At 41.9% G+C, this 13,178-nt stretch overlaps 1 protein-coding gene across 1 annotated transcript in view; it reads right to left on the bottom strand.

Moving 5' to 3' along the window:
• Nucleotides 1-2,789: 2,789 nt before the first annotated feature.
• BTAF1 (B-TFIID TATA-box binding protein associated factor 1) overlaps nt 2,790-13,178 on the bottom strand; it is an 81,653-nt gene continuing 71,264 nt past the window's right edge. The window contains exons 36-38 of the mRNA XM_080911483.1: nt 6,449-6,608; nt 6,000-6,170; nt 2,790-4,347 (exon numbers count right to left, since the gene is read on the bottom strand). Of these exons, the coding sequence (XP_080767609.1) occupies nt 4,204-4,347; nt 6,000-6,170; nt 6,449-6,608 (475 nt within the window). The 3' untranslated portion in view covers nt 2,790-4,203. The remainder of the gene's footprint in view (nt 4,348-5,999; nt 6,171-6,448; nt 6,609-13,178) is intronic.

Below are 13,178 nucleotides of genomic sequence, written 5' to 3' on the forward strand. Positions count from 1 at the left end.
CTGTCTCATGGATTCTGGTGCTGTTACATTTGGAATATTCAAAAATTAAAATTCTTTTGTCAGCATTCAGAAACACTTTTATTATTGTCATCTCACATTAAACTGCTAAAGCTGCCTAGTCTAATCCCTTTGTAGACTCTGGAGATCTACATAGGATATGATTTTGTTTACAGGTCTAGTCTTTTGTTGTTTTCTGAAGAAGGATCTCATACAACCTAGATGGCCTCAAGCTTTCTGCAAAGCCCAAAACTGGTTTTAAGCTTTGTAATCCCTCTGCCTCTACTTCCTAAGTGCTGGGATTGCAGGTATGTGTGACCATTCCTGACTTTTGTTTTTTAATTTACACATGGGTATTTTGTGAATGTGTGTGTTTGTGCACCATGCATGTAGCTAATGTTTAGGGGTATCAGAAGGTGCTGATCCTCAGGGACTGGAGATGGTTGTGAGCCACCATATAGATGGTGGGTGATTAACCTGAGTCCTCTGGAAGAACTAACAATGCTCTTAACCACTTAACCTTTGTCCTTTAGATTGCTTTACTGTGATACATGCATTATTTCAGTTTCTTGAAATTTGTGAGGGATTGCATTCTTCCTCAGCACATGGTCAGTTTGGGTCAACTTCTGACATGCACGTCTAAGGACTGTATGCTGGAATTGTTGGGTATATCCAGATTGCCTATGATCTACATGAAACTCCAGTTTTTCTTCTTGTTACTTCTGAGAGACGTGAAACCCGTTGCCCTTTATCTTTGTGGTTTTGTCCAGGCTTGATGTGACATGTTTAATCAATCACTTGTGACTTGTTATTAACCAAATCATTTAAAGTATCTTCCCTTTTTTTGCAAGCAATAGTTTTTACTGGAAGGTTTTCCTGAATTAGTGAAGCCATGCCGCGCTTCTCCCATGAGTATGGTACATGCAATCAAAGGAGCCATGAATGTGCATGTGGCTGCTGCCTTAGTCTGAAGTCAGAGCCATGCATACAACTCCTCTCACACCCTACAGATGTTCTAGTTTGCCTGGCTGGGCCTGCAAGTCTTTTGCAATCACTGTAAAGATCCATAAATAACTCACTGGCCATTAGCTTTCCCCTAATCAATAGCACTGAATCATAGCATTTCTGCCGGTGATCTTGCAGATTCTTGCTTTAAAATATCTTCCACACTAAATTTCAGTCTTGACTTTTCCTTTTTGGGCTCAACTTACCTACTCAATACTCTCCTTTGAGAGATGTCTTTGTTCAGGCATGTAGAAATAAACAAAACCGCTGTCTACCTTTATCCCTCCCCAAATCTTTTTGTCTTCTGCTGAGAATATACTGGCTTGACTGAGATGAACAGGCAGGGGCAGAGATGCGTTCAGAGGTGGGCAAGAGCTGTTACTTGTAGAGCCATTACTGTTTTGATGAAGCACAGATGTGACCGAAGGCTTGGGGGTCTGGCCGATAGTTGGATCAGCTCTAAGGCCATGAAGCAGGAGATCCAATGCCGGCTGCCTTGGTCTGAAGATGCTGGAGTTGACTGCACTTGCTGCAGGGCTGGACTGCAGGGTATTAGGCTTGGTGGCAAGCACCTTCACCCACTGAACCATTTCTCCAGCTCAGGTGGTGGTTTCTCTAGTTTGTATCTCTTTAGGCTGATGATGATGCCCAGTGTGACAAGCAAACATTCTCAACTGATTGGTAGCAAAACTCAAGTTTTTATTGTATTAATTCACACTGAATTTTCTGACATTTGATTACAGACATCCCTGCATTTAATGTCACTTAATCCCACAGTACCAGTGTGTCCTGGAAAATTGAGGTCTAGTGGGCAAAACCCCGCCTAGGCATTGTTCTTTCCTGAAGTCCTATTCCATTGGTTTGTTACCGGTTTTGTTTGAGACGGGGTCTCTGAGTAGCTCTGTCCTGGAACTCACTCTGTAGCTCAGGCTGGCCTCAAGCCCAAGATTCATGTACCTCTGCCTCCTGAGGGCTGGGATTAAAGCACGCAGTGTTCTTAGCCTGTTGTGCCACGTCATGGTCATGCTCTCCGCAAGGTCGGAGGTGCCCGACCAGGCTTGGTTCTGAGACCAGGTACATTCAAGGACATGGTGCTACACTGTCACACCTTCAGATGGCTCCCCTGGACACTTGCATTTGCCCAAACCTCTACAAACTGTCTCAATGGAGGTCTTTCCCCCACAACTGCTAGTTGTCAAGTAACCAGCTCTGCTCAGAGACTGGGATTTGTGAGTGGTGTGTGTATAAATGTTATAAAAAACAATCTATGATCAACCCTAAATGTAATTAACTAGTTGAAAATTTCAACAATAGCACAATGGATTCCATTAACCCACAATCCAGTTCAGCACCAACACTCTACCATGTTTACTTGAGCTCCAAAACCCACACATTTTAAACATCAGAAGTGTTCCCCACTGTCAGATGGGCAGCCACCAATGTTTTAGGTCACGGGCCTTCTCTCTGAGAAACAGTTTGCCAATATGCACATGTACTTTCTGATGAAACCCATAAACTGCCTTCTAGCTGTGACTTGAAGTGAGGATGAAAAACAAAAAGCTAATACATGCTCTGAATGCTTCTGTCCCTTACTATTTCCTCAACGATAAAACTGCTTCCTGCTTTTAGAAGATACGGAAATAGCAAATAAACAGTTTATAAAAGCATACACGTACACTGTATCTTTGACATGAAATTATGAATTTTCCTTTTTTGGTCCTGTATATTTGAATATAAATCTTATATTAAAAAAGTGTGGCTTCCAGCACCTGTGCATCTGGGCTACTTGTTCAGTCTTCACTGTAAACAACACACAACTGCACAGACTTTACAATCTGTCATTTATTCTCTTTTGGAATGCTAGGTTCAGGGTTACAGGATGGTTGTCAAGGCTACTCAAGTGTGACAAACTTCATATCTAAGTGCTGTGGAGCATTTAATTATTTTAACAAAACCCTTGTTATTGTACAATTGAGGTCTGATGGTTTTTAAGTTGATGCCTAGGTGTAGGACCAGACACAAACCTTAGGGATGTTTATTACCTGTACATACATATATACAAATATATTCCACACAGGTGTGTATACAACACGAGCATGTATTAATTTATGTGGGACATTTATAAAATTATATATACATACACATACATGCATATCTATATACAGCTACCCACCCTCACCACTGAGCTGCTTAACTAGCTCATTAACTCCGTGCTCAATTATTGCTGTCTGGTATAACTACATGATTTTAGTGCCAAAGCCAGACACATTTTTCTGGTGTAGGAGGGACACTGTTATAGATACACTGTATCCTTGTGTGCAGTGTGGAGAGAGGTTCCTCCCCTGTGTCAGGCATGCCCCACTACAGTAAACAGCCTTTACCACAGGGGCTGGGATTTTAAGCAATGTAAAATCTATGTCTGGAAAACTGTGTGTGTTCCTAGTTACAAAATATATTTTATATCTATATATTTATTTATATGATTGAAACTGAGTACATATATGTTCTTTGAATCTGGCTATATCCTAGCCATTAGATAAATTAAACAAGAACCCACCCTCTAATAGGATGTTATTGTAGCCTTAAATATACCAGTACCTGCATTTATTATTTAGTATATTTTAAAAGTGAATAAATGATGTTAAAGGATTTGAAAAACACTATATGCATCTGAATTAAATATACAAAGGTTGCCACAGGGCCTGGTTCAATTCATTGCTTAACATTTTAATGTTCTAGGGCTAATATTAAAGTCACTCAAAAATTCTGAAAAGTATGGCTCATTAAGGCTTTTACAAAAGAAGCCCTATTTGTAATCAATTATAAAAACAAGTACTATCTTAAAGAACACAAATGCATACAAACACCACAGCACGGGTGGATCTCACCGTGGAGAAAGTGTCTGTAGAGGAGGCTGTCCCTGCAGAAGCACCTCCTGGTAGCACATGGAAACCTGGTTGCTTCCTGTCTGCAGCTATTCAGCATGTAAAATTTAAACCTTTTCACATTAACATTTATATTTAATACAGTGCAAATACTTGAGAATAACTTGTTCCCCAATGAAGCAAGAGCCAGCACTAAGCTGAATATTCCTCAGATCTATTTATACATTCAGTTCAAGTTCGCCATAGACTTAGGAATTTGCTGAATATCAGCAGAAGGTAACTGAGCTAGCAGCAGTTGCGTCCCAGCATGCAGCAGTCACTCAAGAGAACGCATGAAGGTATCCAGGTTGTACTCTGAATCATACTGCTCGGCATCCCAGAGGTCACTCAGGTTTTCAAGAACTGATTTCATGCTTGCTTTTCCAGAAGTGGAGCTGTCAGCCTTTTCTGCTTTTCCATCCTAATGAAACATTGGCAGATAAAGTGAGTTTTCTGTTTTGTTTGAGACAGGGTCTCATTACATAGCCCTGGCTGTCCTTGAACTCACAGAGATCTATCCACCTGCTTCTGCCTTCCAAGTGCTGGTATTAGAGGTGTGTGTGCTACCACACCTGGTTTAATTCAGAAATATCAAAGTTCAAAGGCAACATAGATAGATAGATGGATGGATGGATAGACAGATAGACAGATAGACAGACAGACAGACAGACAGACAGACAGACAGACAGACAGATAGATAGATAGATAGATAGATCAGAGGTTGAATCCCTCCCTGAGTTCAGTCTCCAGCACTGGAAAAAGAAAGCAGAGAAGAGGAGCTCGGGGTCAGATTAAGTGTGCTTGAGTACTATATTCTGGGTTGGACCCCAACAGCACAAACCCAGGCACAGTGGAGGTATGCCTGCAATCAGTTCAAGGTTATTTTCAGCTACACCAAAAGCTCAAGGCTAGTCTGAAATACATGAGAGTTTTCTCAGTCAACCAATCAATAATATGAAAACAGGCACAAGATGAAGGGAAGGAGGGAAGAAGGGAGGGAGGGAGACAGACAGGGTCTTGCAATTTGACCTAGACTGGCCCTTTCTTCCTCCACTTCCAGAGAGCTGGGATTCCAGGCCTTGGCCTCCTTGCTCTGATGTGCTATAACATTTCTGATGGGTGATCTAATGGATTAGAAGTTTGATCCCCCACAATAATACTTACTATCTGCTGAGTGCCTGTGTCATTCTGTATGTGTGTATAACTTCATTTTATCTTAACACCATATAATATAATAGGTGCAGATGCTGAGAAGTTAATTTGCCATTTATTAGGAGGCTGGGCCAGCAATGCCCACACATGATCCCCACAGACTCCAGAGACTACAAGATGCCTTGAGACAAGTCCAGAAGCCAAGACTTAAAATATCTGTTATGGAGGGCTGGAGAGATGGCTTAGTGGTTAAGGGCACTGACTGCTCTTCCAGAGGTCATGAGTTCAATTCCCAGCAACCACATGGTGGCTCACACCATCTGTAATGGGATCTGATGCCCTCTTCTGGTGTGTCTGTAGACAGCAACAGCGTACTTATAATAAACAAACAAACTAATAAAATATCCATTATGGAAGAATTTGTGCACCAAAGTTACCTACTCACAAGATGACTCAGTAGACCACCAAGTCTGACAGTCTGAGTGGGGGCCTCAGAGCAAGATGGCAGAAGAAAGGCACCAACTCCAATGTAGTTGTAAAATGTCAAGTGTTGCAGGCTGGAGATGGCTCAGCACACACAGTAAGCAGCTCTCAGCTGTCTTATAACTTCAGCTCCAAAGGATCTAATGACACCCTCAGCCTTTTATGTACACAGGAGTTCTGCCTGCATGTGCGTCTGTATGAGGGCACAGACCCCTGGAACAGGAAGTTGTAGGCTGCCATGTGGGTGGGTGGGAACTGAATTTGAGGTTTCTGGAAGAGCAGCCAATGTTCTCAGCCCTTATTTACTATTCTTAATGCTTTTTGCTTGCTAATCCCAGAGACTGCACAGCAGCCTGGGCACACTTCAGAGTGCCACACTCTCACAGTTCACCAGACAACTAACTTTAACCAGGGCTGATTAAGATAAGTAGGTTTTACCTTATCTAGAGTAAACAGGTCAAGAAGCTGATCAGTCCCCATACTCTGTAAACTAGAATTTTCTTGGCTAATTACGGTATTCGCAATGTTCATCTTGAATTTCTGCAGTCCCATTATCTTTTCTTCTAGTGTTCCTCTGGTTATCAACCGGTAGACATTAACCACACGTTTCTGAACGAGAAAAACAGTTGAACTGTAATACAAACTGATAAACTCAGGTTTGTCAAGCCAGCCCTTTTTATTACCTTAACTCTGACCAAAGTTTTGTCTGCTCCCACAACCCTAAAAATGTCTCGAGGTGACATAGAACAGAGACAGACAGTGACCCAGCTTTCGTAGAAACAATTCACGAAGGTGAATGTGCACTTTGCATCAAAGCAAGGACTGGAACCCAGTCTCCTTGGCTTTTGAACTATCTGTCTAGTCTAATGGAGTGTTAGATGACTCACCTGCCCAATACGATGGGCCCGGTCCATGGCCTGTAAGTCTCGCATAGGGTTCCAGTCATGCTCTACGAACACCACAGTGTCAGCACCAGTCAAGTTAAGCCCCAGGCCACCAACATGAGTTGTGAGCAGAAGAACATCAATGGATGGGTCATTGTTAAACCTACAAACAGACATAACAACATACTATTTTTAAACCTACTGTCTTAGGGTTTCTACTGATGTGATAGAACACCATGATTAAAAGCACCTTGGGGAGGAAAGGGTTTATTCAGCTTTTAACTCTTAGGTCATAGTCCACCATCCAAGGAGCTCAGAGCAGGAATGGAGGCTGAAGCATGAAGGGTGCTCTTACTAACTGCTGGGCTGCTCCTCATGGCTGACGCAGCCAGGCCAACGGCCAGGAGTAAGTGCCCACAGGGAGCTGCACACTCCCACATCAGTTAAGACAATGAAACACAGGTTTGCCCAAAGACCAGTCTGGGGGGGGGGGCATTTTCTCAACTGAGATTTTTTATTCCAAGTTGATATAAAACTTGCCAGCAACAGCCATGGTATGGATGTTTCTTGTCCACTGAGATGAGAATATCCTTTGAATATAAATATACTGTGATGGTTAAACTCTGTCAACTTGGTAAGACTTGGGATCACCAAAAAATGAATCAGCTTTGTAAAGAGGTTTCTAGATTACAGAAACTCTAAATATGGGTGGTCCACTCCACAGGGAGCAGTCATCACTGGCTGTCCCTGAGAGCAGGTGCAGTGTGACTCGCTGCCTGCTGCCCTGGCTTCCCCAACGCCCATCCTGCCCTCAACTGTTATAAGGCCAAACCAGATACATTTTATATCAGATACAGATTAAGTCATAAAGAAGTTTAGATGTTATAATCAAAAACCCAATTATGAACTTTTAAAGTGCGGTGACAGATGAGTGGGGGTAGGTTACATTTTCGGGATAGCTATAGTTACAGAGGAGCTGGAGAGAATGCACAGAGGGTTAAAAGCACAGACTGTTCTTCCAGAGGTCGTGAGTTCAATTCCCAGCAACCAAATGGTGGCTCACAACCATCTGTAATGGGATCTGATGCCCTCTTCTGGTGTGTCTGAAGACAGCTACCGTGTACTCATGTACATAAAATAAATAAATCTTGGGGGGAAGGGAGCAGCCATACAGATTAGAAGTTCTTTCACTGTAACCCACTGTGGAAAAAAAAGAAATAAATAATAACCTACTCCTACAAATGCTGTAACTAAAAACAAAGAGTAAGTCAGGTGAGAGCTTTGCAGAGGAGCACAAAGCAGCCTTGAACCCTGTCCCTCAGGCCTCACTGGGATGAGCGAGGAGGCTTTCTAGGTGCTCTCTCTACTCTCCTGACATCACTGCAAGAAAAGCCAGCGGAAGCTGAGGCTGAGGCTATGAGCAAGAGATGCTGTGAGATCTCCCGGTGAGAAGAGACTGGGCACACTGGAAGCTGAGTGGACTGTGGAAGCAGATGCTGGAGGCGCACACTCTGTCTGCCCCCCACACCTCTCTCTCCCCCCCACCCCCCCAAATGATAAAAAAGCTCAGTCACAGGCACTTTCTGAACCTTGGGCTTCCCTCCAAAACACATGGGGGAAGTGCTGACATTGTCAATTAAGCAGAATGAAACCTAAAAAGTCACTTGTTCTGAACTTTGAAACACTTATATACACAATGCTGGCTTTAAATTGAGTCACAAACTGCACCTCACCCGTCATCACAGTCTGCTCTATAGAACAGGGAGGAAAGCAACTCAAAAACAAAGGACAAAAATGTTGATCGATACATTATCCCACGTTCCTCCCTCCTCTAGCTCTCCTTCCTTCCTTCCTTCCTTTCTTCCTTCCTTCCTCCCTCCCTCCCTCCCTCCTTCCCTCCCTCCCTCTTCTCCAGGCTGGTCTCAAGGACTGCCTTGAATTCCTGACTCACTTCATAATGTAGGAATTTTAGGCATGCCTGATTTGATGTGCAAGACACTTGTGGTTTTATTCTGCCTAGTCTTAAAACAAACCTCCTGATAGTAGCAACAATAAAAACGTTAGTGTCCCTGCTTACAGTCTGCATCGCTCAGTCAGGTTCTGTGTCTATGCTGTGTGTTTCTTGCAGCTTATTCCCTTTCAGTCCTTTCTTATTTCCCTTCAATGCCCTCTACACTGGTTTTGTTTTTGACTTGTATGGGTGTTTTGTCTGCAACACCAGGAAGCAAAAACTATTAGGTGTTGAATCTGCCCTAGAACTGGAGTTACTTGTGAGCCACACTGTGAATGCTGGGAATAAAACCTGGGTCCTCTAAAACAGGAGCAACTGCTTGTAACTACTGGCAACCCTCTCCACTCCTTACTAATCTCGATATTCTGTGGGTCCCAAACCTCCTCCTAGCTACATTCCCCTGTGTGTGCCCCACCCCACTGACTAATAGCAGCCCTATGATTGGCCATTTCCTTCCTAATACTGACACGTTACTGTACTAGTGCCGCTCTTTATGCCCCCAAACGTTACTGAAGTTAAACAAGGTGGCTGTTTTTAAAGGACTAGCTGTTGGCTGTGGTTGTCTGTCGTTAATGCTCAACGATAGGAATGGTGCTGGTGATCATGCCCAATGCCCTACACATGTGGAGTGAGGAAAAAAAAGCCTAAAAAAGGGGGAAAAAAAATCAAGAATCACAGACAGGCCCAAAGCACGATGAACCCTGTGAAAAGTAGCAATTCCACAAAAGCAGATACTAAGAAAAGAGACTGAGTCAGATGAAATCCAAAAGACTCAATAGGGGAACATTAAACCGTTTAATGAAATAAAAGAGGATACAAGTAAACTTCTAATTTAAAAGGCAACAGTTGAAATGAGGAAGCCAATATAGGATCTGAAGCATGAATTCAATAAAGAAACAGAAATAGTGCTCCAGGGATTTAAAATTAGTTTACCAGGTTTGTAGAGCAAGTACTTTTACCAGCTGAGCCATATCATAAGCCTCAAATTCAAAATTCAGAAATGAAAGCTAAGTCAAATGAAAAACCCAGCAAAAAGCCTCATAGAATGGAGGAAGTTGAAGTCAGAACATCAAGGACAGAAGAGAAGTGAGAACACTCAGACACTGACAGATATTCAGGAAGTGTGAAGAGAACATAAGGTCCATGGAACCAATAGACCAGATTTACTACAGCATCAAGATAAATGTTTTTGTAAAATCAGTGGAAACCCCCCAAACTGAGGGAAAGAAATGAACACCCAAATTCAGGCTGCATTCCGGATGCCAGACAGAGAAGGAGAACATCAAAACTGCAGGGGGCAGCACTGTGCACATAAAATACAGCTGCTTCAGAGAGCCGGTATCGTCAGTCTCCACTCAGTAACAACTGTACTCGAACCTTCACTGACAGGCAACCCTAAAGAAAAGCACACACCACTGAACAAGAAATAAGAGAAATTTAAATGTCTGAAGTCAGATGAAAATGAGAGCTTACCAAAACCTTTGAAATGCAATCAAAACAGCTGGAGGAAGGAAGTTTAGAGCTCCAAGTACATACATTAAAAACCAGAGTAACAGCATGGTGGAAGGACAGAACTGACTCCAGAGTTGTTCACACACACACACACACACACACACACACACACACACACATTGTGCTCTTAAACCCTAAGTACATAGAAAAAAAAGAAAGAAAAGAAAGAAACAAAGGTAAATTAAATTGGTGAACCAAACTGGAAGGAATATGGCTCTGAAAAGATGCACAAGATCAACGAAGAGCCAAACTACAATAAAAGCTAAAGAATCTTTAAATCAACAAAATCAGAGATACAAAAAAAGAAAGTGTACCAACAAATTTCATATTAGTATACACCTTAAAAACTACTATAATTAAGAAATTAAAAGAAATGGATACTTCTAGACAATCTACTGAAATTCAAGCAATAAAATATATCACAGTTAAGAGAGCAGAAGTCCAGATGGATTCACTGAACTTAGAGACATTCAAATGAGAAGCATCAGTAGCATTCATCAAGCTAATTCATAACAAAAAGCAAAGACTTGACACCAACCTTTTAAAAAGCTAGTGTTACTGATATCAAAACAGCTAATAACAAAAAAGTTCTCTATGATGAACATAAGATACAAAAATTCTCAATAAAATACTTGCAAATCAAATTAAGTAACATCAGAAAGATGGTAGTCAAGATGGCTTCATTCCAGGGGTTGGCTTAACATATGCAAAACAATGGATGTGATTCATTACGTAAATGGACTCAAGGATAGAAATCAAATAATTACTTCAATAGGTGCAGAGGGGCTGGACAAAATCCTCAATCCCTTCATGATAAACTCAGTGAGAAACTAGGAATAAAAGGAACATGTCTCAGCGTAATAAGGCTACAGATGACGCACTTACTCATCGGGAGAAAACTAAGACCATTTCTTCTAAAGCCTGGAACAAGGATGGGTCCAAGTTCTTCACTGTAACCTATATTGTGCTTGAAGCAGTCAGAGAAGGAAACAAAGAGATGCAAAGAGAAAGGAAAGTCAGAGGTCTTATTTGGGTGGTTGTCAGAAGATGATTTAATTTCATCTTGGTCTTGGGCTGGAAGATGGCTCAGTGAACTGAATTCAAGCCCTCAGCACCCACATCAAAGGTGACTCCTGGGGTGGATCAGTAGTCTAGACTCAATAGTAAGCTCCAGGTTCAGGGACAGACTGTCTCCTAAAGTAAAACAGAGAAGTACAAATCTGTGTGCAAATGCACGCACACGCATGCATGCACTCATGCACCCATCATAAAAAATTCTTAGATAAGCAAAGAAGCAATTAAAAACATTCAGAATCAGTAGCATTCCTACATGTCAGTAACAGACATGCTGAGAAAGAAAAGGGACACTCTCAGAAGACCCTAACGTAGGAGATTAAGGAGCTCTACAAAGAAAATTATTTATTTGTTGATTATATATAGAGGCAGTGTCCCTCTATGTAGCCCTGGCTTTCCTGGAACTTGATATGTAGACAAGTCTGGTCTTGAAATTAAAGATAAATACCACCATGCCCAGCTAACAATGAAAGATTTAAATACTGAAAAAGGAAACTGAAAAAGACGACTGAAAATGAAAAGCCCTCTATGACGTAATTTAGAAAATCGTGAAAAGGACTGTGCTACCAAAAGCAACCTACAAATTCAATGTACACTTCCCAACCTTTACCACTCGACCAGAGTGTGAAGGCAGCACTGACCGGATTCAGTGGGGATAAAATAACAGATACGGACATAAACAGGACAGGAATGAAATGACAAGGTAACGAGGGAGGTGTGAATATGACAAGAATAGAAGACAGTATGTCAATAAGCTGGCCGAAGTGGCACACGTCGTTAACCCCAGCACTCAGAAACCAGAGACAGGTAGGTCTCTGAGTTTGACCCCAGCATAGGCTACAAAGTGAGTTCCAGGCAAGCCATGGCTAAATAATCAAACCTTAATTCAAACCAACAAAACAATTTCAGTAACTTCACAAAAAATGGGGGTGGAGGGTCCTATTCATATTAAGCACAGAAGACCTGGAATAAGCCAATGCCATACGAGCAAAAGAAACAAAGAGAGATGTCACCATAGCTGGTTTCCAAGCCACAGGAAACAGCATATTTCAAGGACACAGACACTGAAAACAACGCAATATGACAAAGGACCCAAATATACACTCACTTCAGCACAACGCCCAAAACACGTGCTGGGTAAAGACAGCCCTTGTCAGCTGACTGTGCTATGAAAACTGGATCTCCACGTCTCCATCCCTGTCACCCTGTACAAGAAGAACATTTCTAAATGATCAGAGACTTTAATAAAGAACTGAAATGTCCCGAGTGTTAGAGGCAAAGTTAGGGAAACTAATTAGAATATAGACATTGTCAAGGACTTCCTAAAAAGGAATCCAATCACTCAAGAAATAATACCAAGAACTAAGAAACAGGATTACATGGAATTAAAAACTTGTTTGTCAAAGAAACAAAGTCAAATGAAGAGGCAGCTTACAGAATGGGGGAAAATCTTTGCTAACCTTAAAGGATTAATATGTACAATACACAGTGAAGACAAACTAAACACCAAAAAACCAACCAAATCAATAACTGGGCTAATGAAATAAACAGCTGAAAGATCCAATATAAACATAACTCCTCAGAACAGTCATTAAGACAAATAACAAGAGCTGGGGCAATGGTCAGTGGGTAACGCACTTACACAAGAGTACTTGAGTTCAGATCTCTACAGACTACATGCGTGCCACATGATTGTTAATTCAAGCTATAGAAAGTGGAGACAGAAATACCTGGAGGAATTTGGCTATAAAGACCAGCCTTACTGGTGGTTCTGAGTCTGAGGAGACCCTGCCTAAAAGAATACATTAGAAGAGAGTCTGAGGTTTGGAATTGAACCTGGGAGTCTGTCTTCTCGGAATGTTGATTTCATAGATGTATTTCGGGCAGAGTTTGCATTTTGCTTCCTAGATGAGTTGGTTTACTACTTGTTTTTAGCAGAGAAACAGTAGGTAGGACAGAGATTTTAGCTAAGCTACCTATTGGCTTGCTTCCATTCTGACCCCCAGCAGCAGAGGAAAGCAGTTGCCTAACACTCGTTCTTCCTCCTGCTCTCCTAACACAACCACTGCTTCCCTCACAGACCTTCTGTATGTCTGTATTACGTGACATTTACTGGGACTGGATTACCCAGTAGCA

This window comes from Micromys minutus (genome assembly GCF_963924665.1).
Source record: "Micromys minutus genome assembly, chromosome: 2".
Lineage (NCBI taxonomy): Eukaryota > Metazoa > Chordata > Mammalia > Rodentia > Muridae > Micromys > Micromys minutus.